At 59.4% G+C, this 25,703-nt stretch overlaps 1 protein-coding gene across 2 annotated transcripts; it reads right to left on the reverse strand.

Annotated features, from left to right (window-relative positions):
- Positions 1-771: 771 nt before the first annotated feature.
- PWP2 (PWP2 small subunit processome component) lies at positions 772-24,494 on the reverse strand. 2 transcript variants are annotated; one of them, XM_039480469.2, is made up of 21 exons: positions 24,396-24,494; positions 22,799-22,911; positions 19,035-19,129; positions 18,613-18,712; positions 18,120-18,263; positions 17,526-17,661; positions 17,015-17,241; positions 15,305-15,448; positions 14,865-14,935; positions 13,351-13,487; positions 12,894-13,042; positions 12,611-12,758; positions 12,298-12,448; positions 11,038-11,218; positions 8,751-8,898; positions 6,802-6,910; positions 5,930-5,995; positions 4,884-5,102; positions 4,640-4,790; positions 4,360-4,434; positions 772-1,359 (listed from the first exon to the last, which is right to left on the reverse strand). In XM_039480469.2, the coding sequence occupies exons 1-21, from the start codon at positions 24,411-24,413 to the stop codon at positions 1,182-1,184; spliced, it is 2,760 nt and encodes a 919-aa protein (XP_039336403.1). In that variant the 5' UTR covers positions 24,414-24,494; the 3' UTR covers positions 772-1,181. The 2 variants fall into 2 exon arrangements, with proteins under 2 accessions (XP_039336403.1, XP_039336402.1); XM_039480468.2 differs by having other exon boundaries at positions 1,266-1,711.
- Between the last annotated feature and the right edge of the window lie 1,209 nt (positions 24,495-25,703).

Raw genomic sequence — 25,703 nt, forward strand, 5'->3', positions numbered from 1 at the left:
ATCCTGTTTCACAGAAGAGGATGGGGCGAGGCAGGGGAACACTGGAAATCCTGTTTTGGGCAGATGATAGCTGAGGATTCTGTCTCCAGTCTAGGTCACACAGAGACGTGCAGCCACAAAACACTCGGTGACGCCAGGGCCTGAGCGCTTCCTTTCAACAAAGGCTTTGGTCTGCAGGCCTCCAGTCACAGCACTGAGGGCCACAGTGCGCCACCTGTCACATTCATCACCACTCAAGTCCATGTGGCCTCACATCACCAGGGGAGGCCACCAGGCAGGTATCAGCTCCACTTCCCAGGTGCCACCCAGGGTCTCGTGGGCACACACCGCTGGCGAGGGACAGGCTGGGCCTGGCAGACAGCACTGGCAGCCGGTGAAGCGCCCACCACACTGGGTCAGCCTCGGGTCCTGACCCTGGAGGCTGCTGTTTCAAAGCTGTGGGGACCAAGATGGAGAGCCAAGCCACTCTCATGACGACCGTTCCCAAGGGCACCGCAGAAGGTAGGAGCTGTCCCCTCCTCCATGTGGCCAATGCAGAGCTGGTGCAGGTCTGAGTGAGCTCACCAAGACAGGCCAATCCCAGTCCCAGGCTCCAAAGCATTCCCAAGAAGTCAGAGAGAGGCTCTGTGCCCCTAACCCCTGGGATATGGACAGGTCATAGGGTAGGGTCCTCACCAGATAGTAGGGCCACCCTGCTCTGCTGGCGTGTTTCCCCAGCCCAGATGACCTGGTGTGCACACAGGTCCTGAGCCCCAACAAAAAACACCAGAATTCAACATAAACCTTTTTAATTTGAAGTGTAGACTTCATCCTCACATGTTAGAAAACCCCATCTTTCTTATCTCTGAAGTTTATCCAACCTTTATATTAGAGCTATAAATAAGTCTCATACAAAGTTCATGTGAAGCTATTGACCTTTCTGAGAGGCATTTTCAGAATTCCTCACTGTTCACAGTCCTGCTCCTGTCGCCGGTGCCAGTGCGTGCCAGCCCCTGGTGCGGCCCGTCAGCTGGCTGTCCTGATGGGGTCCATGTTTCCTTTGCAGAAAAGCAAGTCTCTATCACCAGTGACAGTATTCAGCTGCTCTCTGGACCTGTTCTCTTTGCTGGCCCAGGTGGCACAATGGTCCCATCTCCCTGGCAGGTCTTACCCAGCACAATCTGCGCTGCAACCAGCCGGCTCTAGGCCAGCATCTCTTCTTCTGAGTCTCTGCCCGCTCCTCCAAGCAGGTGCAGGCTGTCGTCTTCAGATGCTTCTGCCTCCTCCTCCTCACTTCCCAGCGGCTCCAGGGGGCGTTTTGTGCCACGTTGCTGGGAAACTGCTAGTGCGTACTGCATGTTATAGCGGTTCCAGCCACAGCTGTCAATCACACACAGGGAAGGGTCAGTGCTGGCCACGACCGGGCCTCGGTCTGTCCTGAACCCAACCTCTTCTCTGCGACCCCTAAGCGGCGGGGGCTGGACATGCCAGTCCCTCTGTCCCAGCAGCGATTTGTTTCCTCTCTTCCCTGCCCCAGCAATCTGGTTCTGCCCCTTCCGGCCTGGGGGCAGCAAGGACCATCGAGGACCCAAGTGGCACGCCCATCCCTTCTGGCCCTTCCACTGGGCCCAGTCTAGATGGCTTCACCAGCAAGTTCCACCAAACACTTAGGAAGAGACCTCTCTTGCAGAGCAATGCAGGGAGGCAGGCACACTCTGAATCAGTTAATTTCCTGAGTTAATGAAATAAAGCAGAAAAGTGACGCCACCATCACTTGACGTAGCAACGCGCCCTGTACAGGAGAACTGAGAGGTGAGTGGACGAGACAGGAAGGGGACATGCCCACCGCATCTCAGGTCCCGCGCGGGACTCCCCAGCCAGTGGCAGCCCTACAGATGGGCAGTGGGCACCTGGACAGGAAGTCCAAGCAACAGCATGCCTAAATAACTCTGCAAACCTCCCACGAGAGGGACCAGATCTAAAGGAGCTTGGCCAGGGAAGGTGGCTCACGCCTGTCATCCCAGCACCTGGAGAGGCGGAGGCAGGCAGATCACCTGAGGTCAGGAGTTCAAGACCAGCTTGACCAACACGGTGAAACGCCATCTCTGCTAAAAATACAAAAATTATCTGAGGGTGGTGGTGTGTGTCTGTAATCATAGCTACTTGGGAGGTTGAAGCAGGAGAATCACTTGAAGCGGGGAGGCAGAGGTTGCAGTGAGCCAAGATCGCGCCACTGCACTCCAGCCTGGGCAACAGAGCGAGACTCTGCTAAAAAAAAAAAAAAAAGATAAAATAATGAATTTAAAAATAAATACATAGAGGCGCCAGACAGCCCTCCTCCTCTACGGAGCTCTGCGCAAAGTCCAGGACACCTCAGCTGAGGGAACGTCTGACACTCAAGTCATGGATCAGCACACGCCCCGGCTTTCTGTATGGGAGCCGGAACACGATGGGAGGAAAGGCTCCACTGACACTCTGGGACTCAGTCCAAAGACCGAGAGACACTTCAAGCACTGGCAGGAGAACCACATGAACCCGCAAGGCCCAAACTCGGGCCTCAGCCCCTGAACCCTGGACAGAGCAACTCCCACACAGGGCAGAGAACAGGACTTTCAGAAACGCAGCCGGGAAACCTGGTGACTGAGGGGCAACAGAGGGAGACCTCCCGCGCACGGCTGCCCTGAGGCCTGCCCAGGCCAGGCTCTGCTGGACCTTCAGGGAGGGAGGTTTGCGAGGGCCAGGGACAAAAGGCACAAACCACAGAGACACGACACAAGAGGCAGGCGCCCCTGCAGAGCAAGGACTTCGGAGGCCGGGCCCTGTCCTAGGCCCTCGGATGAATCCTCTCAGCAGCAGCCCCCTTTCCCAGGGGAGCCACGGCTCAGGGCAGCCACACCTCCGGGACTCCGGGCCACTGACCCCACAGTCCTGAGACCACGCCCACTGCCTGTGCAGGTGACCCGCAAGTCCAGGAAAGGCTGCTGGTTCTATGAATGTGGCAATCCCTGCCAGAGCCGGGAGTACTCTGGCCGCACCGGGGGCGCACCACCTGCAGCCGGTCTGCCTGCCACAGTGCTCGCTGCTTTCCACTCAGCGCCAGGCCAGCTCCCAGGACGGCCAACCCCGGGGTTCACCCGCCATGAGAAGCGAGCACCTCCCACACGGGCTCCTTTGCTCCTCAAATCAGATGACACCAGGTGTAGGGAGAAGACCCTCGTACATGCCGAGGCAGGAGCCAGAAGCCTCAGCCTATTTCCATACAAATAATGAAGAAGTGACTACAAATATAACCGCAGTCGTTATTAGTGATTCTTAGTTATTCACAGGTGATCCTAATTCTTACTAATGCCTCTCAGGTCAGAAGTGTGAACCCGGTGACACTGTGAAAGGAATGACCCTAAGGCAAGATGCTCTAGGCCCTCTGTCACGGCTGCATGAGGGCTGCTGGAGGGCGCCTCAGCTGGGCAGCAGTGCCAGCACTGGGAAAGCCCCCTCAGTTTAGCCAGCTAGGGAAGGAGACGTCCAAAATAACTGCGATGTCTCCTTCCCGGAAGTGTTAGGACAGGCGTCCCCAAACTACGGCCCGCAGGCCGCATGCAGCCCCCTGAGGCCATTTATCCAGACCCCACCGCACTTCAGCAAGGGGCACCTCTTTCATTGGTGGTCAGTGAGAGGAGCACAGTATGTGGCGGCCCTCCAACGGTCTGAGGGACAGTGAACTGGTCCCCTGTGTAAAAAGTTTGGGGACGGCTGCATTAGGAGAAAACTCCGCTCCTCCCAGCTCTTGCGGTAAGCCTGACGCTGTCAGGGACACCCACAGGCATCTGGGGCTGAACTGTCTCTGTGACACTGTGCCTCAGTGGTCACGTTCCATGTCCACACTCATGTTCCGCTTCTGCACCTGGTTTTTTTTCTTAGAAGGGATAATCAGTAAAAGTAACGTAAATCTTAACGTCTTTGTTCTTTCTTGACAAGTATGGAAGCTGACGCATTACGCTCCTTACCTCATCCCAGCTACGAGGAAGCTTCGGGCCCCTACCTGTATGACACGTGATGTACTTCACCCTATCACTGACCACCAAGGCCACGCCCCACCTGCTCTGCACCCAGCTCTGTACTCAATAAGCGTCAGAGCATCCAGGCACTCGGGCCACTGCTGGACACCACGCTTTGGTCGGCAGTGGAGCCCGGGCCCCAACTCTCTTTTCTCTGTCTCTGTGTCTTGTGTCTTTTACTTCTACAGTGTCTCGTCTCCACACCAGCAGAGAGGGGCTCACACGACCCTGCAGGGCTGGACCCTACAACCAGGAGCGCTCCCAGTGAGAGCCAGCAGGCGACTGTGCAGCCCCGCCCACCCGCCAGGCCCACACCCACACGTACAGTTTCGACAGGTCGTCCAGGTGCCGCTGGATGCTCTTCTGGAGGAACTGAATCACAGGCAGCAGGGTCCCGGCTCTGAAAAGGAGACTCCCTGAGCATGGGATGCCACCCGTGTCACAGTGGTCTCCCCACATGCTGACTCCCTGAGCGTGAGGCTCAGCCCGTGTCACAGTGGGCTCCCTGCATGCTACATTTGCATGTAAAGGTACCCTTTTATGCAGCAAGACAAGCTGGTCAGGTGACCCGAGGCACAGATGAACAGCAGGTGAGACGCTCCTACCTGGCCTTCAGCTTCTGTCCATGCAACATGAGCAGTTTCTGAGTCCAGAGGAGGTAGAATTCCACGTGGCGAGACACTTCAAAGGAGGAAGCTAAGAACTCCAGCACTTTCTCCACATACAATTCAGGAAGGGAGGAGCTGACCACTTCAACTGCACAAAGGAAAGAAACCAGGCTTATTCGGCAAACGACAAACCAGGAGAAAAGAGCCCGCCACGGCGTCCACCACGCGAAGCCCGACTCACTCTCGTCCCTGGGCACCGCCTCCAGGGCCTCCTGTACCAGCTTGCTCTCGTTGAGCCGGAGGGCCATGAGGATGGCCCGGGTGAAGTCCTGCTGGCGCAGTGCCTCGCGCACCCGCCTGGGGGTGACGCTGGTGTCCAGCTCGAACGGGTCGAAGAGCACGCGCGTGTCCAGGGAGTAGATGAGGAGCCCCTCCGTGGTGGTGGCCGCCCAGCAGCGCCCTGGGAAACGGAGCAGCACTCTCCTAAAAACTTAAGTTCATTCCTCCCAACTGTTTTCCTTTTTCAAGAAACAGTATCAAATACATTCCCGTGGAACCAAGTACAAAAGTCAAGAGGAACCATCCGCCTTCAGCCCCCACCCTCAACTCCCCTGGGAGGGAATCCACTGGAGCATCCTGGAAGGTATTCCAGGGATTTCCTGCACACACAAGCGAATATGGACACGCGTGCGTTCTCCTCCCAAGTCTTGTGCCAGGCTCCAGTGTCTTCAGCTCCACAGGCCCTGCGGTCTCTGCCGTGGTGCACTACAGGCAGCCAGGTTTGGCTCCCGGGCCCTAGGGCACAGACCCCTGGCTCCCATGGGCCTCTCTGCCCTTGACACTGACACTCAAGTCTTTATAGAGCATGCTCCCCAATAACCCTGCTCCCAGCTCCTCTGTGTGGGCACCGTGTGCACTGCCAGGCCCCACAGGCCTGTGGCCCAGACCCTCCTGCCCCGTGAGAGGATGGGCTCTCCAAGAGGGGAGACGGGCTCTCCAAGACGGCAGGGCCGCCCCAGCTGGGCGGCGTGTGCACGGCACTCGAGGAGCTGCTAGGGCCAGCGCGTGCCAGGCCCGCCACACTTCAAAGCTCAGTGCATCTAAGGTTGGCACCACCGTGACCACCCATCCTCAGGGACAACAGCCGTCTTGTAGCACCACCATGTTCTTACCCAGGGGCAGAGGGCACAGCCTAAGGCCTACAGGCAGCTCCATGGCGGCTGGCCTTGCCGTGGCACAGATGCCCCAGTGCCCACCGGGACCAGCAGCCCACAGCCCAGTGCTCACCAGTGGGAGAGAAGCGAACTGAGGTCACCCTGATCTCGGGTTTGAAGTGCCGAGAACTCATGTCACCTGGAGAAAAAGAACCAGTCGCGGTTACTGGGCAGCACACCCAGGCTGCCCTCCCCACAATGCATGCCACCCTGCAGTCTCCCGGCTGCCTGGGGGTGCCATGAGGCCTCTGCTCACTCGGCCCCGCGCAAGGCGGAGGCACAAGCGGCCCTTCTGTTGCTGCAGCTGCGGCAGGCAGGCCTGCGCTGGGGCCACGGAGGCTGTGCTGGGGGAGCTGCCAGGCACATGGCCCAGCCCCTGGCGCAGATACCCCCGGAAAAGCCAGCCTGGCCAGCAGACTGCATAGCCAATCCCAAAAAGGGCCCTGGCCCAGCCCACAGGTGCGTCTGCTGCGCTTACCAGGGCACCCTGGGCCTGTACGCAGAGGCGCTCAGGGTTTCTGGCTGCCAAGTGTCCCGTCAGGGTGGTCTACCCGAGACCCAGGCGGCCCCAGGACTTCTGGAGCGCTGGGCTCTCTGTGTGGTGCACATGGCCTCACGCCGGACACTCTGTGTGCCGTGCAGCAGACACCCAGTCTGCTGGGACACCCAGTCCCAAGAGCAAATGGACAGGTCCCACCAGTGCAAGGAGGCCGCGTGCAGCAGTTGCTTCCTCTGTACAGCAATTCACGGTCAGCTTCCCCTGCCACGGGGGCTGATGGCACCGGCACCAACCCACTGGGCCTTCGACACCCCAATGTCCAGCAAACGTCACCACACAGTGACTGTTACTTCTCACACACAGAAGCTCCAACAAGGGGCGCGAGCACGCCGCGGTCACCCAGGCAGGGTGCGTGGTGGGCAGCTGTGGGAGGAACCACTGCTCACCTTTCTTGACGCCTGGCAGTGGTATCGCCACTCCATCCTCCTGCCCAGCGTCTTGATCGATTAGTGCCAGGTTGCCAAACTCCGTCATTTTTCTTCGGTTCAAAAATTCCTAGAACAGCGAAAGCAGTGGCAGCCTTGCTTCTGACAGCCCCACGGCCTGGCCCTCTCCCGCCCCTGCTCTTTGACCCCAACATGAGACCAGCCTCAACCCTGTCTAGAACCCGGACAGGGACAGAGCCCTGCAGCTCCCCAGGGACCCGCCCTGCAAAACTGGCTGCAGAGGAGGGTGGACGGAGGTTGTGGAGTGGGGCAGGTGTGGAGGCTGCAGACGGGGTGGACGGAGGCTGTGTGGTGGGGCAGGTGTGGAGGCTGTGTAGTGGGGCAGGTGTGGAGGCTGTGAAGTGGGGCAGGTGTGGAGGCTGTGTAGTGGGGCAGGTGTGGAGGCTGTGTGGTGGGGCAGGTGTGGAGGCTGTGAAGCGGGGCAGGTGTGGAGGCTGTGTAGCGGGGCAGGTGTGGAGGCTGTGTGGCGGAGCAGGTGTGGAGGCTGTGTGGCGGGGCAGGTGTGGAGGCTGTGTGGCGGGGCAGGTGTGGAGGCTGTGTGGCGGGGCAGGTGTGGAGGCTGTGTGGCGGGGCAGGTGTGGAGGCTGTGAAGTGGGGCAGGTGTGGAGGCTGTGAAGTGGGGCAGGTGTGGAGGCTGTGTAGCGGGGCAGGTGTGGAGGCTGTGAAGCGGGGCAGGTGTGGAGGCTGTGAAGCGGGGCAGGTGTGGAGGCTGTGAAGCGGGGCAGGTGTGGAGGCTGTGTAGCGGGGCAGGTGTGGAGGCTGTGAAGCGGGGCAGGTGTGGAGGCTGTGTAGCGGGGCAGGTGTGGAGGCTGTGAAGTGGGGCAGGTGTGGAGGCTGTGAAGTGGGGCAGGTGTGGAGGCTGTGTAGCGGGGCAGGTGTGGAGGCTGTGAAGTGGGGCAGGTGTGGAGGCTGTGAAGTGGGGCAGGTGTGGAGGCTGCAGAGGGGGTGGACGGAGGTGTGCATGCTGGCATTGCTGCCACCACTAGAGCTGGGACTCACAGGGAGAACGGCCATCTGCTCCCTCAGGAAAATGCCAAGGACACTTTCCCCCAGAAACACCGAGGGGGCGGTGGGCTGCTGCCCCAACAGGGCACGGGCAGGTGACCCCAGCAGCCACGCCCCTGCTTAGAGGCTTCCAGGACTTCCTCGCCCTCATCCCGAGGTCCTGTAGGAGCCAATGTGTGTGTGGGACGTGAGGCGAGGGCTTGCTGAGGAGGGAGGGCAGAGCCCTCCATGAGGGACCCTGGGCAGGAAGCCCTCAGGCAGGGCCTGCCAGCACCCTCCTGTTTCACGCCGTGTCTCCCGAGTCAGTGTGTCGGACGCCCACCCTGCAGCCCCAGCTTCCTAGCAGCCTGCTCCGGCAGGGGCACCCACACCAGGGTGAGGACCTGGCTGCACCTCGGGAGGTGAACGGTGGGGGTGACGGGCCAAGCTTCCTCGGTACTTACAGCCACTCCCCACCGCTCGCGTCGCCACGTGAGCTCCGCCTCCTGACAGAGCAGCGACACTAGATTCTCACAGGAGCACAAACCCTACTGTGAGCACATGTGAGGGCCTGCGGGGCGCCCTCCCTCCGAGAATCTAAGGCCAGTGACCTCGATCTGAGGTGAAACTGCTTCATCCAAAACCAACCCCCAACCCTGTCAGTGGAAAAACTGCCTTCCACGAAACCGGTGCCAGGTGCCAAAAAGGCTGGGGGCCCCGTCTCCACACACGGCTGAGGGAGGCACCGGGCTCCACGCTGGGCTCTGCCAGGGCAGGTGAGGGCCGTGCATTTAGACACGGGACAGGTGCCACGACTAGGCCCAGGGCCCCATGGACACAGAGGCCACGTGGGCTGGCCCTGCACCACTTCACGGCCTCCACACCTGCCCCACATGCAGGCTCACCTCCATGGCGTCCAGAGACAGGTTACAAGAGATCTCGAACCGCTTCATGAGAATCTGCTCGCGAACGTGGTAGATGCACACAAACTTGGACATGCCTCCCGCCAGGATGCTCTGGCCGTCTGCGGAGTAGCACAGGGTGCTGAAGGCTCTGGGTGGAGAGGAGACGTGGACTCAGGGTGGCCGCCACAGAAGCCTCGGCATGCGGCTCTGAAAACCAACTAACTACGGGCCAGCATGGTGGCCCCCATCTGTTATCTCAGCACTTTGGGAGGCTGAGGTGCGAGGACTGCTGGAGGCTGGGAGTTCAAGACCAGCTTGGGCAATATAACAAGAACCTGTTTCTACAAAAAATTAAAAAAATGAGTTGGGTGTGGTGGCACACGCCTGTAGTCCCAGCTACTCGGGAGGCTGATGTGGGAGGATCACTTGAGCACAGGAGTTGGATGCTCCTGTCCTCTAGCTTCGTTGACAAAGCAAGACTGTGTCTCAAAAATAAAAAATAAAAACTAACCTTAGGAGATACAGAAGGCCCTATACCAACCCTCTAAGAAGCAAACACTACCCGCAGCAACGTCTGCCAAGGCTCACTGCCTCAACTCACACGAGACTTAAAACCCACCATGTCCAATGGCGCTGTCACCTGGTTCTGCGCTAAGCCAGCACCATCCTCCGGAGAGGCAATGTCTTTTTCACAAAAGGACCAAATGGCGCAAAAAATGGCATTCTCTGCTGATGTCAGCACAAAACTGAGGCCAGTCGGCCTCCACCCTCAGCAGCCTCCTCTCGGTCATGGCTGCTCAGTCCTGCAGAAACCAGAAACCAGCCCTCACCACCCTGCTCAACAGATGTCTCAGGTGGGCAAGGTCCCTCAGCTATGACAGCAGAGAACATGGAACTACAGAAGACATGAGCCAACCGGCCGTCATCAGAACTAAGAGTGCTGCAGGTCAAGAGCACCACTAGAGCGGTGGAAAGACAGTTCACAACGCAGAACAAACACCTGCACATCAGATATCACCGAAACCCCTCAAATCAACAAACAAAAAACCGAACAACCCAATTAAAAAACGGCAAGAGACCTGAACAGACATTTCTCCAAAGAAGACTTACAAACATCCAAGCAGCAGATGAAAAACGCTCAGTGTCATCACAGAAACTACCACGAGAACTACGAGATACGAACTCACATCCACCAGAACAGCTCCAATTAAAGCAAAGACCAAGCAACGAGTGCTGGCGAGGGGGTGGAGCAGCCAGAAGCCAGCTGCATTCCTCATGGGAATGGCAACCACGCAGCTCCTCCAAGCTGGAAACAGAAACACCAGGACCCGGCAGTTACACACTCAGGGTGAACCCACGGGGACTGCACACAGGTGTTCACACTACTTCCTTCTGGAGGAAGACCCTCTACTCAACAGGCTCCTGAGCTCCTGGGACCATCAGGTCCAGGCCACAAGGCCACACCCACCAGGGCACACCCCACAGATCCTCCCCCTGCTCCTAGGCCTGACCGCCACCCAGGTGACCTTCACGGCCCCGCCAGGATCCCGCACAGGCTATGTGGTCAGCACTGCGCTGGCCCCCGACTGTTGAGACAAGGGACACTGTCTTCACCGTCACACGGCACTCTAGCCAGGTGAGGTGACTGAGGACCTGCGTTTCCACTCGTAGGAGGGTGCCGGGGCTCTTTTCCAGTGTTTCTCTGAGACAGGGTCTTCCTCTAGCACCCGGGCTGCAGTGCATGCCACGATGCCATCCTCACTACAGCCCTCCTGAGTTCAAGCAATCCCCCTGCCTCAGCCTCCAGACTAGCCGGGCCCACAGGCATGCACCACCACAGCTGGCTCATTTTTGTCTTTTTCGTAGAGATGGGGTTTCGCCAGGTAGCGCAGGCTGCTCTCGAACTTCTGGGTTCAAAGAGCCTACCCGCCTCAGCCTCCCCAAGTGCCAGGTCTCCGGTGTGAACTCGGGCGCCAGCTGCTTTCCCCTCTGCACCCCAGGACGATGTCCTAGCTCAGGATCGAGGTTCGGAAGTGGATGCAGGCTCGCAGCTGAACAAACTGAGGTGCAGCAAATGCAGGCGACCTCCTCTGCTGGGGGCTGTGCGAGCTGCGAGCCCAGGAGTTGAGGAGGACGTGGCCTCTCCCAGAGGGCTCAGGACCCCCTGCCTCCACCCACAGGGACTCGGCGGTCTCAGGAAAGGACAAGGCCAAAGACAGAGAAGCTGCAGGAGCCCGGCTGGCCGCTGGCTGCGGCGTGGAATCAGGAGGCCGGTGCCAACACTCACCTCCCCTTGGCTGCGTGCTTAGCCGTGATCTTGTCCAGCTCCTTCCTGCCCGTCTTGAGGTCATGCCTGCCCTCGATGGAGCCCGTCTGCACTGCGTTCTCGGGGTCCCAGAAGGTGATCTGTGAGTTCAGCGTGGCCACAGCCAGCTCCGCACCATCAGGGCGAAAAGTCACAGCCAAGGCTGAGCAGAAGAGATGCCGAGTAAGGCCCAGTGAAGACCCAGTCTCCCACAGGCGGCCCCCCAACCGCCCCGGCTGGAGACCAGGCGCGCCCTGGCCAAAGACCCAGTCTCCCACGGGCTGCCCCCAACCGCCCTGGCTGGAGACCAGGCGTGACCTGGCACCCCCAAGAGACCAGCGCCTGTTGGGTCTGGTACACAGGAATCTCCTCCCAGGAGAATCCAAGCCAGGTGGCTGAGGGAACAATTCAGCACCAGTGAGAGCACCAGGCAGTCCAGCTGGCACAGCAGGACCCACAAAGGCCCGATGAACGGGATGGCCGGGAAGGTGAGGCTGACAGGTGAGTGATGGCCAAGGTTACTGAGGGTGGCTGGACAGGTGAGAATACACAGCCTCTGCAAAGAAGCCACATGTGACACCAAAAGACTGGCCAGTGCCAGGCGGGAGTGGGTGAGGCAGCGGGAAGCAGGGATAACCAGCCTCCTGGGGTGGCATATTCTGCCCACGCCCAAACATGGATGGGCTGGGCCTTTGTGAGCCACGTGGTCTTTTAATACCACCACTATGGTGTGACAGCCACAGCCCCTGTGAACACAGGAGGCCATGGCTGCCCCCAGTACAGCCTGGTCAGAAAGGCAGGCAGCAGCCTGAGAGCATGGTCTGCAGATCCTGGGGCCCCCCACGGCCCCCTCATCCTTCTCCCAGTGACATAACCCTGGCAGAGCTCCGGTTATACACTGGAGGACAATATTTAAACTCAAAGCAACTGAGAAAATCAGGAAGCAGCTGCGGCAGCAGCTCTCTGCCCTCAGGAAGCTGTTCTCTCCTGCCTGGCACACTTGCCAATGGAGCGGGAGCCCCACTAGGACTCATGGAAGCCGCGCTGGCCCGACCCACCTATCTGCTGTCTCCAAGGTATCGCCAACCTCCAGGCCTGCCACACTAGCAGGTCTGGGTTAAGAGCAACCCACCCTTCCCACCAGAAGGTTCGCACCAAACCCACAACTGGGAACAGGGCAGTGGGTGTGACAGCAGCTGCTGGTCCCCAGGCCGCCGCTCCTGCCCACTGCCTCGTGCTCACCATCAGAGGTCAGGGCCAGCGTCTCCTTGGTCCTCCAGCTGTCGAACATGTCCCACAGCCGCACTGTCTTGTCCCAGGAGGCACTGGCCAGGATGGACTTCATCGGGTTAAAACACAGACCACTGATGGGACCCTCGTGTCCGGACAAAACCTACCATGGAACAGCGGGGCGTGAAGAGTGAAGGTGAGGGCCACGGCGGCTCTCTGAGCAGGGCTGGGCCCTGGGAGTGTCACCTCCGTCCCTGCATTCCTCTCCCAGGACACAGGAGGGCCCTGTTCCCCGAGCCGCAGCCCAGCCGCTCGGGCCACTTACGTCAAGGAGCCGGCCTGTCTGCATGGACCACACGAAGATCTCAAACGAGTCTTGAGCCCCCGCGGAAACAATCTCCCCACTCGCATCCACTGCCACACAGGAGAACTGGGTGGGGCGTGGGGAGGTGAAGGTGCGGAAGTTTCGGTACCTGCAGAGAAGAGCCAAGGTCGGCATCACACGCCAGGGCCCCCCACACCTGAGCAGTACGCTGTAGCCTCTCGCTCCACCTTCACCTCTGCGCTTGGGGAGCCTGTCCCGAGCCAACCCTGAGCAGAGACCTCACCTGTGAAGGTCAAAGGCTCGCACGGTCCCGTCCATGGATGAGGTCACCACGACGTAGCCAGTGGCAGTAAAGGTCACACCAGTCACCCCGCTGGAGTGCTCCGTGAAAGTGACGAAGCAGAAGCCACTGAGGGTGTTCCACACTTTGACCTGCGGCAGGACGGGAGGGGCAGGGCAGACCCCAAGCCTGTGTGCCACGGCTTCGGCGGGATCCCCGTTCCCGTACCGCCCCAGCTAAGACGCTTGCCCCTGTACCCGCCCATCCCTGAGACCCCCACCTGTGACGAAACGCCATCCCTGAGACCCCTACACGTGATGCCACATCCTGAGAGCCTCGCCCCTGTGCCCACAGCTGCCTCCAGTACAGCCTTCCTAGAAAGGCAGGCAGCAGTCTGAGGCCACCGTCTACAGATCCCGGGGCGAGCACAGAGGCCGACGGGACGGGGACAGGAGCCTACCTTGCCGTCGTCCCCGCCGGTCACGATGTACTGTCCGTCGGGCGAGTAGGCCAGGGCCACCATGCTGTTGAAGTGGCCCTGCTGCTTGAGCACATAGGACTCACTCTGCCACTCCCACACCAGCAGCTGGCCCAGACCTGTGCACATGGGGGAGCTGCTGTACCCGGCCCAGGCCCACCTTCCCACGTCCCACAGGCCCACGAAAGCTGCCAGAACAGGGCGAAACGCACAGACCCCCAAGCACAGGCCGGGACCACTGCCTGATGCCGCAGCTCCCCCAGCCAGTGATGGACCCCGCCTATGTGACCCTGTGGCCGCTGGTCACAACTGAGATGGGGCTGTGACCCTCCCACACCTGAGTAAGGGGGCTTAAGACAGAGAGATGTCTGAAGAGGGCCAGGGCAGGGAGGGCACCCCTGGCCAGCAGCTGGAGAAGAGAGGAACCCCTGAAAAGCAGCTGGAGGGGAGGCACCCCCGACAATGGGCTGGAGGAGGGGAGGCACCCCGAAAGGTGGCCGGAGGAGGGGAGGCACCCCCGACAATGGGCTGGAGGAGGGAGGCACCCCCGAAAGGTGGCCGGAGGAGGGGAGGCACCCCGACAATGGGCTGGAGGAGGGGAGGCACCCCGACAATGGGCTGGAGGAGGGAGGCACCCCGACAATGGGCTGGAGGAGGGGAGGCACCCCGACAATGGGCTGGAGGAGGGGAGGCACCCCGACAATGGGCTGGAGGAGGGAGGCACCCCGACAATGGGCTGGAGGAGGGGAGGCACCCCGACAATGGGCTGGAGGAGGGGAGGCACCCCCGAAAGGTGGCCGGAGGAGGGGAGGCACCCCGACAATGGGCTGGAGGAGGGAGGCACCCCGACAATGGGCTGGAGGAGGGAGGCACCCCGACAATGGGCTGGAGGAGGGGAGGCACCCCGACAATGGGCCGGAGGAGGGAGGCACCCCCGAAAGGTGGCCGGAGGAGGGGAGGCACCCCGACAATGGGCCGGAGGGGGGGAGGCACCCCGACAATGGGCTGGAGGAGGGAGGCACCCCGAAAGGTGGCCGGAGGAGGGAGGCACCCCCGAAAGGTGGCCGGAGGGGGGGAGGCACCCCGACAATGGGCTGGAGGAGGGAGGCACCCCGACAATGGGCTGGAGGAGGGAGGCACCCCGACAATGGGCTGGAGGAGGGAGGCACCCCGACAATGGGCTGGAGGAGGGAGGCACCCCGACAATGGGCTGGAGGAGGGAGGCACCCCGACAATGGGCTGGAGGAGGGAGGCACCCCCGAAAGGTGGCCGGAGGAGGGGAGGCACCCCGACAATGGGCCGGAGGGGGGGAGGCACCCCGACAATGGGCTGGAGGAGGGAGGCACCCCGAAAGGTGGCCGGAGGAGGGAGGCACCCCCGAAAGGTGGCCGGAGGGGGGGAGGCACCCCCGTGGGTAGCTGTCGAGCAGGCCTGCAGCCAGGCAGTAGCAGTCCCTGACAGGGAGTCCATCTCTACCACCCGGGCCAGGGACAAACCTGAACAGCCAAAGGCAATCCAGTCCCCAGAGCTGTTGACGGCCACTGAGGCGATGCTTTGATCTGAGATGCTGTGGAGAACGGGCCTGTGAGCGGGAGGCCGGCCCGCCCCAGCTGCAGCCCCAGTGTGCGCTCCGCGTGGCCCCGACGCCCCACACCATTCACCAGACTCCAGCAATTCGCTTCGGTTCAAGTACCAGAAGGCTGGTGCAGGGGCTCACGCCCGTCGTCCCAGCACGTCGGGAGGCAGACAGGACTGCCCGAACCCAGGAGTCTAAGACCAGCCTGGGAAACACAGCAAGACCCCGTCTCTACAAAAAATCTAAAAGCCAGCCAGGTGTCGTGCTGCACACCTGTCACCCCAGCTACTCAGGAGGCTGAAGTGGAAGGATCACTTCATGAGTGGGGCAAACCACCCCCCACTGCGAGCAAAGGCTTACCTCAGCGAGTGGATGAGGTTGAATTCCGGCAGCTCATGAAGATGGAAGATTCCAGAAGCAAAGCCAGTGACCAAAAGGTGAGACTTCTTGTGAAATGCGGCAGCTGTCAGATTGTTAAAATCTCCTTCTTTATTGAAGAAATACCTGAATTGACAAGGGAAGAGAGCTGTGAGGAGGAGCACAGGGCCAGGTCGCCACCCCGCCTCGCTCGGGGCTCCAGCGCAGGTCACAGCTCCAGGCCGGAGGTGCCAGACCTGCCCTCTCCCTCTCATCCCAGGCCTTGAAGCTGCTCTCCTCCATCCTGAGCTCGGGACCCCAAGGGAACCTCACACAAGGTTTCCACCATTGCCAGGTGGCCCCACGGCAGAGCTAGTGATGCATCCAGAGGGAGCGGTGCCCACGGGAGACAAAGGAGGCGCGGGAGGCCCAGCACGGCCGCGGGGCACCCCCGGTCCCATCACCTCCTGCTGCTTCCTCCTCTAAGGAACCCTCAGTCCCCATCAACAGACGAAGGTGACCTGCCAGCTCCCCGGTCACTGCGCAGCCCTAGCCCTCGCCTCCTCTGTCTGGCCCCCACCCCTCATACCCTTACCAGCCGTGCTCCCTGCCCAGCACGCACAGTCTTCCTGGAGCCGCCTGGAACCTCGTTTCCCATCATCCCTTCCTCTTCCAGTCACTGCTCCAGTCCTGACTCCAGCACAACAGCGAGTCCCCACGGGCACTGACCCACTGGGCCTGTTCTGTCCCTGCGTCCGCTGCTCTCAGCAGAGCGCCCTCCTCGCACCGGAGCCCAGCCGGCCCCTCACTCCTCCCACCCAGACTCTTGTGACCACTGCTCCTACCCACCCACCGGACCCCAACACACTCCAAACGCAGCCCGCTCCGGCCGCCGGCTCCCTCCGCAGGCAGGGCCTCACGTGGGCGCTTCCCTGCGCAGGGCCCCCAGCTGCCACCCACTTCCGCAGGCAGCCACCCATCGCCGCACCTCTCCCCAGCGGAGGCCTCGCTAGGGCGGGCGGTGTGTCTCAGTGGCAAGTTCAGAGCCCTGCAGCATGGAGGGTCCAGGCTGGGACACCCGGCTGACAGAGACACCATGGCTGCGGGAAACTCTGCCTCCATGTGACCCTGACCAGCCTCCCCACAGCCCAGACTAGGCGGGCTCAGTGAAGGCCGTCCCACGGGGCCAGGCTCAGTCTCGTCTCATCTGGGGGACTGAGTTCGAACGCGGGGCTGCACTGCCCAGCTCTGCACCCGAAAAAGCACCAAGGACCACCCACTGGCAGGCCCTGGAGCAGGACTCAGGCCACCCGCTGCGCCCACTCACACCCGTCCCCCCTCCAGCCTTGCCACATGCCTCCTCCTCACAGTCTCCCCACAGCAAACTCCACAGAAGCTGGCGGGGCCACAGACACCCCCAACCCCCTCAGGGCCCAAGGTGCTGGTGTCCCATCACCAAGTGCCCTCACACCTCCCTGCCCCCCACCTAGCCCTGGGCACACAGGCAGCTCAGACAGCCGAGGCAGGGACCCTGCTTACGGGGCAGAGTCAACACCCAAGCACTCGGGGGTATTCAAACTGGGGCCCCCAGATGCCGGCCTGCTCTCTGTACCTCCTGCTCCCCGGCCAGGGCCCCCACACCCAGGTTTCTCTGAGCACAAGACATGCCCACAAGAGTGCCCCCAGCACCCCACCTTGCCCTCGGAGACCTACTTGGCCAGCCGCGAGTACTTCACTTTTCCTGTCTTCTCCTCTTCGGCCGGAGCGGCTTTTCCCCGGATGGTGGTCTCTCTGTCCCCCTCCTGGTCCTCCTGCTCCCCCTCCTCTTCCCGCTGAAGCAGGTCCGCCTTCCAGCCGGCAGGCGGCTTCAGTCGCAGGCCCTCGGGGGGCGTGTCACACTGCCACACGCACAGCACTCCGTCCTGGCTGAGTGAGTACAGCTACAAGGGGAAGCGCAGGGTCACCCCGGCCCCAGCCACGCCGGCCCGCCTGCCACAACCTGGCACCTCCCTCTGGCTCAGATCCAGGGACCAGCACCACCGAAGGCCCCTCTGAACTCTGAGAACAATTCTCAATGGGCCACAACAGCTGCTGTTGGTCCCCAGATGTCCCCAGGCCACATGGGAACAGCCCGGAGGAAGCACAGGAAGAGGCCACCCGCAGCCCGGGGCCTCCCTGAACGAGCCGCTTTTGTCAGGCTAGGGAACTTGGCACAGGGACGTACGTCCAGGCTGCTGGATTCGAAGAAGCAGGCCACGATGGCGTCCTTATGCCCCCCCAGTGCGTAGTAGATGAGGTTGTCCCAGCGCTCCGCTCCAAACACCCAGGTGGACATGTCTTTGCTCCCCACCACAAAGCACCTGGAAAAGAGGGAGACGGCACCTCCTCAGGGCAAGGCAGGACAAGGCAGCCAGGTGCGCTCCAGAGAGCCGCATGGAGACCGCCACGGCCCCACGTGGTCTCAGAGTGAGCTGAGAAGCCTCCAGGCACGGTGGGGGGGGGGTGCCCTGGCACAGGCCCCACCTGCCTGTCTCCCTCACGCCTCCCAGATGCCGCCTGAGCCAACCGCAGCGTGCTGTTTCCAGGACAAACAAGTGAAAGGCCAGCGCGGGCTCAGCAGCAGGATGCCTGGACACAGCACGTGTTTCAGGGCCACGAAGACCCAACCACAGCCACCCAGCCAGTTCTGACGGTGTGGGTGGCACCCAGCCCCAAAGAAGGCCGAGATGCCTTTGCAGAAGGAAGCTGCCCAAGGGAGGGACCCATCCCCAGTGGGCCGTTCTCAGGCCCTGCTCCCTCCCCGCCTCTGACTCTGCACCTGGAGTCATCCGTCCAGTCGATGCAGGTGGTCTCATCGTAAGGCCCAAAATAGGTTTTGTCCAGAAAGAAGGCATTGAACTCCCGCTTTTTTCCGGGGGCATGATACATCTGGGCAATGTTGCCCTTTGTGACGACAAACTTCCTGCGGAAGGAATACGGACACGGCTGATCCTCACGACCAGCGGCCCCGAGGCCACGGTGGAGTCTCAGCTGCACCCGTCTGGGCCTTCCAGAGTCCCACTTCCGGCAGGATGGAGGCCAAGAAACACAGGAATCGGAGTCAGGGAAGAAACAGACCCGGAGGGCGGGCGGCCGGGCCCCACCAAGCCTCCTGCTCCAGAAAAGGGGGGCACCGATGCCAGAGATGGGGCCATGTGCCCAACGTGACAACCCAGGGCCCTGGGAAAAGAGCCGGGCAGTGGGCCTGGCCGTTGACACTCATGGCAGAACCCCTCCCGCCCCGCTCCCGCCCCACCAGCCGCCCCCCTTACCTGCCGTCGGGTGAGAAGGACACACTGTGCACAGAACCCTTGAAGTGGAAGTGGTGCAGCACAGACCTGCATACCAGGCTGACCAGCAGCGCATCACCCCCTGCAGGAGGCCAGAGGTGAGACCGCGCAGCCGCCCCGGGGCCACCCCAGGCAGACAGCACAGAAAAACGCAGGAAGGCCTTTCTCGTGTCCACTGTGAGGCGTCAGAACTGAGTGCCTGAGCCGTAAGGCCCTGCCCTGCCACAGGTGATGACATAGACACATCCTGCGGCAGGGACACGGCCTCACCCATGACACCCGCACCCCCAGGCCCCACTAAGGCCCCGACCTGGAAGTAACTGGTGAGTGGATCATCTCGGCCCCACAGCCCTGAGTCCCTCCTCACTGGTCCCCTCCCTCCCTGCCACACCAAGGACCAGTACCTTCATCCACGATGACAGCCAGGCGCCCATCCGGGGACAGCCCCACGCACTTGACGTTGTACCGAGTGGCCAGGGGCAGCGTGTCAGATTTGTTGCTGATAAAGATAAAAATCTCAGTGTGCAGCTGGGCCTCAAGCCACATGAGAGAGACAGGCCCGCCCTCCCCACACGGCGCCTCCAGTCTCGCTGGACCCCTCGCGCCAGAGTCTACCTGTGGACACCCCCACTCCCTAGAAAGAAATGACATTGTCCCTGGAGGGACTTTGGTGAAACGCATTAGAAGCCTTAAAAATAGGCTTTGAAAACATCAATTCTACTTCCAGAATCGTAGGATGAGAGGAATCTGCCTCAGTGTGACATCAGAATACCAGATGCACGCTCAACACCCAAGAGACTAACCCCCATGACAGCGCACCCATGTAACACTGTTGTTAGGGAAATGGCCAACAGGCGGGTCCGGGAGTCCCTCGGAGATGCTGCAGATAGCGCAATACTACAGTCAAGTGAGGCACTCAACGTTCTGGCGTCCCCGTGCACAGCTGAATCGTGTTTACGCCTTATTGGAAACAGCATGGTGTAGTCTATTAGGGCGCGCTGAGCTCTGTTCATGCACGCTGCGGTCCATTCGTGTGAGCTGAGTTCTCTTCATGCATTCGTGCGCCCTGAGCTCTGTTCGTGCGCACTGCAGTCCGTTCGTGCGCGCTGAGCTCCGTTCGTGTGCGCTGAGCTGTTCTTGCGCGCCGCAGTCTATTAGTATGCACTACACTCTGCTCGTGTGCGTTGTATTGTTAGTCTGCACTTAACATTCTGTCTAAAGCAACAACGTGCATCCCTTAATTTAAAAACACTTTACTGCTAAAAACTGCTAATGCTCATCTGAGCCTTCAGCGGCTCTTCCTCTTTTTGCTGGTAGATGGCCTGCCTCGATGTGAATGGCTGTTGACCAGTCACAGCAGCGGCTGCTGAAAATGCGGTGGCCGTTGCAAATTCCTAACACAAGACAGCGATGAAGCCTGGAGTATCAGCGGACTCTTACTTTCACAAGATGTCTCTGTGGCATGTGATACTGTTTGATAGCATTTTAACCAAAACAGACCTTCTTCCAAACTTGGAGTCAATACTCACAAATGCTCCCAGTGCTTTATCGACTAAGTTGATGTCGCATTCTAAATCCTCTGTTGTCGCCTCAGTGGTCTTCACAGCATCCTCAGGAGTACATTCCATCTCAAGAAACCACTTGCTTTGCTCACCCATAAGCAGCAGCTCCTCATCCACTCAAGACAGATCATGACATTGCAGCAATTCAGTCCCATCTTCAGGCTCTGCTCCCATTTCTAATCCTCTTGCTATTTTTACCATGTCTGCAGTAACTTCTTCCACCAAAGTCTCAAACCCCTCAAAGTCATCCACGAAGCTTGGACTCAACTTCTTTCAAATTCCTGTTCATGTCGACACTTTGACCTCCTTGAATGAATCACGAAATGGCATCTAGAATGGCAACTCCTTTCCAGAAGGCTTTTTACTGGCTTTTCCCAGATCCATTACAGGAATCACTATCTGTGGCAACAAGAGCCTTACAAAACATATTTCTTAAATGAGACGACTTGAAAGTTAAAATTACTTGCACAGGCTGAAGAAGGGATGTGGCGTTAGCAGGTATGAAGATGCATCTCCTTGGGCATCTTCACCAGAGCTCACGGGTGACCAGGTGCGTGTCCATCAGCAGGAATATTTTGAAAGAAACCTTTTTTTCCTTAGCAGTGGGTTCAACAATGGGCTGGAAATACTCCGCAAACCATGCTGTAAACAGATGCTGTTGTCCAGGCTTTGCTGTTCCACTTACAGAGCACAGGCAGAGGAGCTGGAGCACAGTTCTGAAGGGCACCGGGATTTCAGCACAGTGAATGAGCACTAGCTTCCAGCTAATGTTCCCAGCTGCATCAGACCCTCATGAAAGAGTCGGCCTGTCACCTGAAGCCAGACACTGACTTCTCTCTAGCTCTGTGAGCCCTAGATGGCATCTTTTTCTTTTTTTTAAACTTGATGTATTTTTAGACAGTCTTGCTCTGTCACCCAGGCTGGAGTGCAGTGGCAAAATCTCCGCTCACTGCAACCTCGGCTTCCCAGGTTCTAGCAGTTCTCCCACCTCAGCCTCCTGAGTAGCTGGGATTACAGGAATGTGCCACCACGCCTGACTAATTTCTGTACCTTTAGTAGAGACAAGGTTTCACCAGGTTGGCCGGGCTGGCCTCAGGTTCCTGGCCTCAAGTAATATGCCTCCCTCGGCTTCCCAAAGTGCTGGGATTACACACATGAACCACTGCAGCTTGCCATCTTTTTCCAATAGAAGGCTGTTTTGTCTCCATTGAAATTTCATTGTTTAGGTAGTCAGCTTCATCAACGGTCTCCGCTAGATCTTCTGGAAACCCGCTGTAGCTTCTCCATCAGCACCTGCTGCTTCTCCTTGAACTTTCAGGTTGTGGAGATGGCTTCTTTCCTTCGACTTCACAAAGCAGCCTCTGCCAGCTTCCAGCTTTCCTCCTGCAGCTTCCTCGCCTCTCAGCCCGCACAGAACTGAGCAGCGGTGGCGCCTTGCTGTGCATTAGGCTCTGACTTGCTTACGGGAGCGCTGTGGCTGGTTTGATCTTCTATCTGGATCACTCAAACTTTATCCACAGCTGCAATAAGGCTGTTTTGCCTTCTTGTAATTAGTGTGTTCACTGGAGTAACACTTTTAATTTCCTTCAAAAGCTTCTTTGCATTCACAACTTGCCTGGGTGGTGGCGGAGACCTGGTTTTCGGCCGATTCCAGCTTTTGATACACTTTCCTCACTAAGCTTAATCACTTCTAGCTCTGATTTCAAGTGAGAGTGGTGACCCTTCCTTTCACATGGACATGTAGTGGCCACTGTAGGTATTAACTGGCCTAACTTCAATGTTGTTTCTGTCAGGGAATAGGGAGACCCAAGTAGAGGGAGAGAGATGCGGGTAGGGAACGGCCGGCTGCTGGGGCAGCCACATCACACACAGTGCCTCTCCATTACGCTTGCCGTCTCACGTGGGTACAGATCATGGCACCCCAGAACAATTACAATAGTAACAGCAAAGACAATCACAGATCACCCTCACAGGTATAAGAAACTTTGAAATATTGCAAAGATCACTAAAATGTGACTGAGACATGAAACGAGCCCTTGCTGCTGGGAAACAGCACCAGCCGACTTGTCCACCTAGGGTTTCCACAAACATTCGCTTTGTAGTACAACAGCTGCACAGGGCCGTGAAGCAAAGTGCAACAGCACACAGGAAGAAACAGCTAAGCTCCAGCGACCAAAACTCATCTCCGGCTGCAGAGCTGGAAGCTTTGGGCCTGCCTGTCTGACTGGTGAGGCCCAGTGGCAGCAGGCTACTGAGCAGGGGTCCAAGGTGCCTTCCCTGATGGGGAAAGGGCTAATCCTGAGCTACACCTCTCCCCCCGCCCAGCCTCCACAGGGCAAAGGCAAGTCCTTTCCCAGGGAACACAGCCAGTGACACACGGCTTTAAGGGCCTGGCCAAGGCACTAGAACTGGGTCTTGGCTGCCAATTTCCACAAGTGATCGGCTGACCCTAACAGGTCCTGTAGCCCCGTCCTGGGCTGCCTCAATTAATAGGCGTACCATTAAAAGGAAGCCACAGAAGACACTGTCAGCTTTCATACGCTACGTAAAAAACCGTGATAATAACAGCACCACTATTATTAACACCACTTTCATCACATACTTACTTTTTAAGGTCAAATATGGTGACTCTGTTGCCCACGGGACTGATAACTGAATTTCCATCACAGGTAAAATTTAGGTTCCCACGCCGGTAAACCGTACCCAACAAATTTGAAAACTGAAAAGAAAATAAAGTTGTCTTAACACCAAGAAAACAGTCTCGACTCCCAGAAAAACTCTAATTAGACATCTGGGCAGAGAGAGGCATAGGGAACCCCACCTTGGGGGCCGTTCACATTTCCTAGGTCAGACAGTAAGAAGTGGGGTAAGCCTGATCCTCAGGAGACCACAGAAGCCGGGGGAGGGGGGGCAAGCTGCCACAGAGATGGGTAAGATGCCCCTGTGAGCCCTGAGGAAGCCTCCCAAGACAAGAGGTGCTTGCTAGGTGAAGAGGGGCACGGAGCCCACATGTCACCAAGAGAAAAGCTGCACTAATGGAACAGCACCCCAAAAGTGCCTAGAGCTCAGGGCATCCAGAAGCATTGCAAGCTGGCACCCTCCTTACTTCTCTGCTAAATCTCAAGCACAAGCATCCCTGGAGACTGCCGTGCGCACAGACACGCACACCTTTCACTCTATCCCTAGCAGGAGGTGGGTGAGAAGTGTGGGGGGAAGAGCTACTTTACGGGGGGGTCACCTGAGCTGGAACCGAAATGAGAAGGCACCAGCCAGGCCCCGACGCCGTGGTGGGCAGCGCCCTGAGGACCTCCGGAAGGAGCCTGCTCAGCAGAAGGACTTTAAGCGGCCAGACAAGCTCCAAGACACATTTTTTTGCCACCCCGCAACAAGAATGTGGAGTGGATGAAGTCCTGGCCTGCGAGGACGTGGACATGGTTTCTGGTTTGGTGCTGGGCACACAGCGGTGCCTCCGCCAGCACAGGAGGCAGAGCAGCAGCACTCGGAGGGGCCAGCAGCATGCTCAGTTTCCGACAGGACAAGTGTATTCACGGCGCTCCCAAGAGCAGGCGGCTCGCGCAACCCTGGAGGCCCCACAGTCAGGGCCACTGCGGGAAACACGGGCGTCCCTATACCCAGTCAGCTGCAGCAAAGGCTGCAGAGACCCCCCGGGCCGGCTCCGCGGCCCCCTCTGCCTCACCCGCCTCCTGCACTTCACATCTGGGACAAGTCCCCCCACCCCTGGCTCTCAGAAGTGCCAGCCTCTGCCTCAGGAATTCCCACTCCGCCCCCCTCGGCCCCGGGTCCCCCCTCCTCTCACCCCTCCTGCCCGCGCCCACACCCGGTCCCACGGCCTCATCCCTCCCGAGGGTGCTGTGCCCTCCCCGACAGCACCGACCCCAGACTTTGGGCTGGGCCATACTCAGGTTAAAAATCCGCCCGCGACCCCGGCAAGTGTCCCTGTTCCCTCCGAGGAGCCGTCGGCGCCTGCGTCCCAGCTCTCCCAGCAGCCCCGCCACAGCCCTGCGTCCCCAGGGCCCTGGGCGCGCAGCCTGCCGGCGAACCCCACGAGGCCAGGCGCCGCGAAAGACTACCACGCGCTCCCAGCGCGCCCGGAGCCCGCTCAGGCACCGTCCGCAGGAAGAGCAGCGCGGATCCCACAGCCCGCCCGCCGCCCGCCGCCCGCCGCCCGCCGCCCGCGCTCACCCGGTAAGCGAACTTCATCCTGGCCGCCTCACGTGTGCCGCCGCTCAAGCGTGCCGCCGCTCAAGCCCGCGGCCGCCTGCAGAATCACTTCCGGGTCCACGCGGCACCGCCCACTGCGAGCACTTCCGGGTCCGCGCGGCACCGCCCACTGCGAGCACTTCCGGGTCCGCGCGGCACCGCCCACTGCGAGCACTTCCGGGTCCGCGCGGCACCGCCCACAGCGCGTACTTCCGGGGCGGGGCCCGCCGCGCCCGAGGAGACCGGAGGAGCAGCCTCGCTCTCGCCCCGCCCCCGAGGCGGAGTTAGCGCGCCAGCGGCCAGCTCCTCCTGGGCGGAGTCTTCTCCGGGGCCCGCCCACAGCCCCGGAGCCACGCGGCAGGGTGTCCCCGACTACCGCGCGCTCCAGCGCAGAGCGCTCTCCGAGCCGAGGCCAAGCTGGGCACACCCAGGACAGCGGCGTCCACGGCACCCGAGAGCCCTGCACTTATAAGTGTCTTCGTTCTTGTGAGCTATTGGGTCAGGAATGATGCATAAAGTCCCGAACGCTGGCCGGCGCGGTGGCTTACTCCAGTAATCCCAGCACTTTGGGAGGCCCAGGCGGGTGGATCACCTGCGGTCAGGAGTTCCACACCTGCCTGGCCAAACTAGTGAAACCCCATCTCTACTAAAAATACAAAAATTAGGTGCATGCCTGTAGTCCCAGCTACTCGGAGGCCAAGGAAGGAGAGCGACTTGAACCTGGGAGGCAGAGGCTGCGGTGAGCTGAGATCGCACCACTGCACTCCAGCATAGGTGACGGAGCCAGACTCGGTCTCAGAAAAGTCAAGTCCTGAATGCTTCCTTCCCAAAAGGCAGAAAATCTAGGCCCGAGAGTCGGGAGCAAGGACTAGGGAGAGAAACCAAGAAAATCTTCATATTACATACTGTTGTCACACCATGTCGCAGCAAAAGATCCAGGGCAAAACAGTTTCTTCTTAAAATGTATATTTTCAGAATTACAGTGCTTACATTTTAAAGTCTTAATACAATGGTTTTAATCTAACAATATATTACATAATATGAAAAATGACTTTTCATAGTAAACCATGAAAATGTAATTAATACCTGCAGTGTCAAGTCACCAACTTATCACCTTCTCCAGTCACAGAATCCCAACACACTGGATTAATGATGGCTGTGGGTCTTACAGCCTGATATATAGGATGAATAAATGTAGAGAAAGGAGCATTTTCATGAAAAATAAAATTTAAAAACCAGGTAGGATTTATTTTAAAGAACAAAGTTGAAAGGAAAATATTTAGATCAGCC

The sequence above is a fragment of the Saimiri boliviensis genome, chromosome 18 (genome assembly GCF_048565385.1).
Source record: "Saimiri boliviensis isolate mSaiBol1 chromosome 18, mSaiBol1.pri, whole genome shotgun sequence".
NCBI lineage: Eukaryota > Metazoa > Chordata > Mammalia > Primates > Cebidae > Saimiri > Saimiri boliviensis.

Excerpts from the sequence above, each read along its gene's own strand:
- PWP2 (XM_039480468.2), bottom strand. Across the intron at positions 18,264-18,612 it reads TCCTTCTCACCCGACGGCAG|GAAGTTTGTCGTCACAAAGG; the intron begins GTAAGGGGGGCG and ends TTCCTTCCGCAG. Across the intron at positions 12,759-12,893 it reads CGAGCCTTTGACCTTCACAG|GTACCGAAACTTCCGCACCT; the intron begins GTGAGGTCTCTG and ends TCTTCTCTGCAG.